This window comes from Salvelinus sp. IW2-2015, linkage group LG35, assembly GCF_002910315.2.
Source record: "Salvelinus sp. IW2-2015 linkage group LG35, ASM291031v2, whole genome shotgun sequence".
Classification (NCBI taxonomy): domain Eukaryota; kingdom Metazoa; phylum Chordata; class Actinopteri; order Salmoniformes; family Salmonidae; genus Salvelinus; species Salvelinus sp. IW2-2015.
The window spans coordinates 3824884-3832101 of NC_036874.1; the positions used below are offsets into that span (position 1 = coordinate 3824884).

Genomic DNA, 7218 nt, shown 5'->3' on the forward strand with positions numbered 1-7218 from the left:
CAGACGGGCAGCTCAGGCGGCGCTGGACAGACGGGCAGCTCAGACGTGCCGAGGCGCACTGTAGGCCTGGTGCGTGGTGCCGGTACTGGTGGTACCGGGCTGGGGGCACGCACCTCAGGGCTAGTGCGGGGAGCAGGAACAGGGCATACTGGACCCTGGAGGCGCACAGGAAGCCTGCTGCGTGGTGCCGGAACTGGTGGTACCGGGCTGGGAACACGCACCTCAGGGCTAGTGCGGGGAGAAGGAACAGGATGTACTGGGCTGTGGAGGCGTACTGGAGGTCTGGTGCGTGGTGTTGGCACTGGTGGTACTGGATAGACCGGACCGTGAAGACGCACTGGAAGTCTCGAGCTAATGGCCTGCACAACCCGTCCTGGCTGGATGGTAACTCTAGCTCGGCACGTGCGGGGCGCAGGCACAGGACGCACTGGGCTGTGCAGACATACGGGAGACACAGTGCGCAACGCCGGCGCAGGATATCCTGGCCCGAGGAGAACCACTGGCTGTCTGGAGAGCAGAGCTGGCACCATCTTCCCTGGCTGGATCCTCACCCTAGCTCGGCAGATGCGGGGAGCTGGGATGTAGCGCACCGGGCTAAGCACGCGTACTGGAGACACCGTGCGTTCTACCGCATAACACGGTGCCTGACCAGTACGACGCTCTCTCTCTCCATAGTAAGCACGGGGAGTTGGCGCAGGTCTCCTACCTGGCTTCGCCACACTCCCCGTGTTATCCCCCCCAATACATTTTTGGGGCTGTCTCTCGGGCTTCCTACCGCGCCGCCGTGCTGCCTCCATTCGCCGGTATCCCTCCTCACATTGCTCCAGAGAATCCCAGGCGGGCTCCGGCACTCTCCCTGGGTCGACCGCCCACCTGTCTATCTCCTCCCAAGTATTAACACAGTCCAGATCACGCTCCCATGTCCAGAAATCCTGACATCGCTGCCGCTCCTGTTGCTGCTGCCTGTTACCACGCTGCTTGGTCCAGTTTTGGTGGGTGATTCTGTCACGGCTGTCTTCGTCCTCCTCATCTGACGAGGAGAGGCGAGAAGGATCGGAGGACCAATACGCAGCGAGGTAAGTGTTCGTCATTATTTAATGAAAGAAACTGAACACTACAAAAACAACAAAATGACAACCGTGAAGCTAAATAACAATAGTGCTGACACAAACACTACACATAGACAATCACCCACAAACCCCAACAGAAAACAGGCTACCTAAATATGGTTCCCAATCAGAGACAATGAATGACAGCTGCCTCTGATTGAGAACCATATCAGGCCAAACGAGAAAACCCCACATAGAAACAGACAACATAGATAATACCCACCCAACTCACGTCCTGACCAACTAAATAAAGACTAAACAAAGGAAATAAGGTCAGAAACGTGACACCACCACCCACTGTACAGTACAGTGGATTCGGAAAGTATACAGACCCCTTGACTTTTTCCACATTTTGTTACTTTACAGCCTTATTTTAAAATGGATTGAATTGTTTTTCCCCCCTTATCACTCTACACACAGTACCCCATAATGACAAAGCAAAGTTTTTAGAAATTTATGCAAATGTATACAAAAAAAACAACTGAGTCTTCTTGGGTATGTGTCAAGGTGTGTATGAAGGCGAAGTCAGGTGCAGGAGAGCAGAGTATGATAAATAAAGCGCACTTTATTATAGTTCCAAACCAGGAGCACAACAAAAAAAACGGAACAATAAAGTAAAGAGTTAAAGAACATCGCTTGATATGAAAACAATTACACACAAAACAGAGGGTTAAATACAAGTAGATTGATTGGGGAAATGAAAACCAGGTGTATATGAAAACAAGACAAGACAAATGGATATATGAAAAATGGAGCGGCGATGGCTAGAAAGCCGGTGACGTCGATCGCCGAACGCCGCCCGAACAAGGAGAGGAGCCGACTTTGGCGGAAGTCATGACAGTATGACGTATCACATCCGGCTGTGATTGGGAGCTTGGCACACTTGTATTTGGGGAGTTTCTCCCATTCTTCTCTGCAGATCCTCTCAAGCTCTGTCAGGTTGGATGGAGAGCTGCTCCCGGGTGGCGCAGCGGACTAAGGCACTGCATCTCAGTGCAAGAGGCGTCACTACAGTCCCTGGTTCGAATCCAGGCTGTATCACATCCGGCTGTGATTGGAAGTCCCATAGGGCGGTGCACATTTGGCCCAGGTTTGGCCGGGGTAGGCCGTCATTGTAAATAAGAATTTGTTCTTAACTGACTTGCCTAGTTAAATAAAAAATTTATAAAAGAGTGTCACTGCACAGCTATTTTCAGGTCTCTCCAGAGATGTTTGATTGGGTTGAAGTCCGGGCTCTGGCTGGGCCACTCAAGGACATTCAGAGACTTGTCCCGACGCCACACCTACGTTGTCTTGGCTGTGTACTTAGGGTCATTGTCGTGTTGGAAGGTGAACCTTTGCCCCAGTCTGAGGTCCTTTGCACTCTGGAGCAGGTTTTCATCAAGGATCTCTCTGTACTTTATTCCGTTCAACTTCAAATAAAATAAAATAAAATGTTATTATGTCAACATACACTATGGTTAGCAGATGTTAATCGCGAGTGTAGCGATAATGCTTGTGCTTTCTAGTCCGACTAAATGCAGTAATAACCACGAGTAATCTAACGCCTAACAAATTCCACAACTTACTACCTTACACACAAGTGTTAAAGGGATAAAAGAATAGACATAAAGATATATGATATGAGTGATCGCGTACAGAAACGGCATAGGCAAGATGCAGTAGATGGTATAGAGTACCATATATTACATTATGAGATGCGAGTAAGTAGGTATATAAAATAAAGTGGCATAGTTTAAAGTGGGCTAGATGATACATGTATTACATAAAGATGCAAGATGCAAGTAGATGCATATAGAGTACAGTATTATACATATACACTATGAGATGAGTAATGTAGGGTATGTAAACGATTATATTAAGTGGCATTGTTTAAAGTGGCCTAGTGATACATTTCTTACATAAATTTCATCAAATTCCATTATTAAAGTTGGCTGGAGTTGAGTCATATGTTGGCAGCAGCCCACTTATGTAGTGGTGGCTGGTTTAACAGTCTGATGGCCTTGCAGAGATAGAAAAGACCAAGGTTAGAGTGTTTTCAGTCTCTCGGTCCCTGCTTGATGGCAACATGTAACTGACCAGAGTCTCTTTCTCGTTCTGGATGATAGCGGTGGTGAACAGGCAGTGGCTCGGTGTGGTTGTTGTCCTTGATGATCTTTATGGCCTTCCTGTGACTATCGCGGGTGGTTTGTAGGTGGTCCTGGAGGCAGGTAAGTTTTCTCCCCGGTTGATGCGTTGGCAGAACCTCACTACCTCTGAGAGAGCCTTACGGGTTGTTGGTGCGGAGCAGTGTTGCCATTACCAGGACGGTGATACAGCCGACAGGATGCTCTCGATTGTGGCATGTAGAAGATTGTGAGTGGCTTTTGTTGACAAGCCAAAATTTTTTTCAGCCCCCGCCTCCCTGGGTTGAAGAGGTGCTGCGCCTTCTTCACAACGCTGTCTGTGTGGTGGACCAATTCAGTTTGTCCTGATGTGTACGCCGAGGAACTTAAAAACTTACTACCTCCTCTCACTACTGTCCGTCGATGTGGATAGGGGGTGCTCCCTCTGCTGTTTCCTGAAGTCCACAATCATCTCCTTGTGTTTGTTGACGTTGAGTGAGGTTATTTTCCTGACCACACTCTGAGGGTCCTCACCCTCCTCCCTGTAGGCGCTTCGTTGTTGTTTGTAATCAAGCTTACACTGTAGTGTCGTCTGCAAACTGTGATGATTGAGTTGGAGGCGTGCATGGCCACGCAGTCGTGGGGAACAGGGAGTACAGGGAGAGGGCTCAGAACGCAACCCTTGTGGGGCCCCAGTGTTGAGGATCAGCGGGTGGAGATGTTGTTTTACCTACCCTCACCACCTGGGGGCGGCCCGCAGGAAGTCCATACCCAGTTGCACAGGGCGGGGGTCGAGGACCCAGGGGTCTCGAGCTTGATGACAAGTTTTGGAGGGTACTATGGTGTTAAATGCTGAGCTGTAGTCGATGAACAGCATTCTCACATAGGTATTCCTCTTGTCCAGATGGGTTAGGCAGTGTGTGCAGTGTGGTTGCAATTGCGTCATCTGTGGACCTATTGGGTCGGTAAGCAAATTGGGAGTGGGTCTAGGGTGTCAGGTAGGGTGGAGGTGATATGGTCTTGACTAGTCCTCTCAAAGCACTTCATGATGACGGAAGTGAGTGCTACGGGGCGGTAGTCGTTTAGCTTCAGTTACCTTAGCTTTCTTGAGAACAGGAACAATGGTTCCTGTTCCCAATCTTTCTCTCGATCCTGACTAGTCTCCCAGTCCCTGCCCCTGAAAAACATCCCCACAGTATTGATGCTGCCACCATCATGCTTCAATGTAAGGGAGGGTGCCAGGTTTCTTCCAGATGTGATGCTTGGCATTCAGGCCAAAGAGTTCAATCTTGGTTTCATCAGACCAGACAATCTTGTTTCTCATGGTCTGAGAGTCCTTTAGGTGCCTTTTGGCAAACTCCAAGTGGGCTGTCATGTGCCTTTTACTGAGGAGTGGCTTCAGTCTGGCCACTCTACCATAAAGGCCTGATTGAAGTGCTGCAGAGATGGTTGTCCTTCTGGAAGGTTCTCCCATCTCCACAGAGGAACTCTGGAGCCCTGTCAGAGTGACCATTGGGTTCTTGGTCACCTCCCTGACCAAGGCCCTTCTCCCCCTGTTTCTCAGTTTGGCCAGGCAGCCAGCTCTAGAAAGAGTCTTGGTGGTTCCAAACTTTTTCCATTTTGAGAATGATGGAGGCCACTGTGTTCTTGGGGGGCCTTCATTTCTACATAAATTGGTTTGATACCCTTCCCCAGATCTGTGCCTCGACACAATCCTGTCTCGGAGCTCTAGGGACAATTCCTTCGACCTCAGGCCTGTTTTTTGCTCTGACATCCACTGTCAACTGTGGGACCTTATATAMTTAGGGGTGTGCCTTTCCAAATCATGTCCAATCAATTGAATTTACCACAGGTGGACTCCAATCAAGTTGTAGAAACATCTCAAGGATGATCCTGAGCTCAATTTCGAGTCTCATAGCAAATGGTCTGAATACTTATGTAAATAAGGTATTTCTGTTTTTCATTTGTAATACATTTGCAAAAATGTCTAAAAACCTGTTTTCACTTTGTCATTATGGGGTATTATGTGTAGATTGATGAGGACATGTATTTATTTAATCCATTTTAGAATAAGGCTGTAACGTAACTAAATGTGGAAAAAGTGAAGGGATCTGAATACTTTCCCGAATGCACTGTATGTCACTCTGGGCAGCAACAAATTGTGCCATGGAAATATGCTCCTGTTTATTTTATCCCAGTAGGCTATTTCATGGAGTGTGGATGATGAACATGAACATGTGATGTGAGAAGGGGAAAAAACAACAACGGCTGAGCCAGCTGACTAAATGCAATAGCCAACAATTGGAAAGCATGACATATGAATCTATCAGTCGGTATCCAGCTGCCTTGTTGACCTAATTTATACATAAATTAAACATTATTACATATTTTCTCATTCTAGGAACAGGTAATATTACCAATGTGTTGGCGAAATGAAAAAAATAGACTGAAAAAATCACGAATGCATTGCAAACATCATCATTACATAATTATTGTACCTACCATCACAGCCTTCATATTGTAATTTGACAGCCCCGTCTTTCTGAATCCTCACATCCTGTGGTCCCTCAATCCTCTTCGCAGTATCCACCACTGATGCACCGGCAGCTGGGCCAGAATTCCTCCTATGTCCCTGAGCCAGGTTTATGCAGCATTGGTAACACACTGCCCAAGCCTGCTCTTCGTTTATCGGTTGGCTGTAGAGCATTAAAATCTCCTCTAAAGACAGTTCACTTCCCCCTCTTTCCTCCATTCCGTCCATTTTTGCCATCCCGGGATACGGCGTCTCATCTCGCTGGACCGCAGCAGGGCCGATCAGCTCTCCGCTCTCCTTGTCCGCATCTCGCCGCTTGGCCATTCTTTCATTCTATCGACCGAGAAGGGCCGGTGATGACACTAATAAACGGGGAGCCGCAGATAAACAAACGATCCGGGCAGCCTGAAGACATCGGAAAAGATGCGGTTCCCTTGCAACAGCAGCACCACCACCGACAATGATTATTATTTCCCCCGCCTTGCAGTGTTTTCGTATGGGTACCAGTCATATGACGSATTGTTTGCATGGTCTYAARGCCTGTCAGGTTTCGGTCGACTTCAGYGGAATYCATAKATAGMTGACAMGCGCAGCTAYAGGARMTTATTTCCCACTTTCCCTGTTATTTTGTGCCATCTGCTGTCCAATTTGATAGASTACYGRGTATGTGAATACATCTAGGCAARGTGTAGGCTACTCTGGCAATMATGTTATGCTCTCAAACAAATACTATTTCTCAATGATGGATTTGGGAGCACATTTKTATTCATATTTAATTCCTCATATTAATGTTTGAAGGCAGGGATTTCTTAAGGGTTATGTACATTCCTACTTCTCTATGGAGGAACTTCCTCTAACTACCCTGCACTTAGTTCTGCAGAGACCAAGCATGACTCACTCTCTTTCTCTCACACAACTGTAAGCGTGGAAGATTCCTGCCGGGCCGTTCATTGTAATATGTTGTCAATATGTAATGTTTACAACCTTACCTACCAATATAGCCTACCAACACAGACAAACGCTAACCCCAATCACAGACAAAATACAGACCATTTTCTTCATATTGACTGTTTTATCTATTCATAGCATACATAATGCTTACACATACATATATATCTCTTTTAACATCAAATATACACAACATCAGATAACACACAAATATAGCATCTTTGTAACACTATTTGTTGCCAAGGTGAACCAATATCTCATGAACACGTACCAGATATGCTTGGATGTGCAGGTAAAAGAACAAATTGGTCACATATACAAGTATCTATGAATAGTACCACTCAAAGATGTAGCTATCAATATGCACAACACAGATGTGGAATGATTGAAAATGCTTAAACTACCATAAATAGATATTTAGAGATCTTATCAGTTTCAGCACATAAAGGCCCAATGCAGCCGGTTTATTGCAACATCAAATTTCTGGGTAACAGTTAAATACTGTGATTTTTTAAAATTAAAA

General features: G+C 46.6%; 1 protein-coding gene across 1 annotated transcript in view; it reads right to left on the minus strand.

The window, feature by feature from the left end:
• LOC112067953 (protein spire homolog 1-like) overlaps positions 1-6279 on the minus strand; it is a 93794-nt gene extending 87515 nt beyond the window's left edge. The window contains 1 exon segment of the mRNA XM_070437312.1: positions 5717-6279. Coding sequence (XP_070293413.1) covers positions 5717-6071 — 355 coding nt within the window. The 5' untranslated portion in view covers positions 6072-6279.
• Positions 6280-7218: the final 939 nt, after the last annotated feature.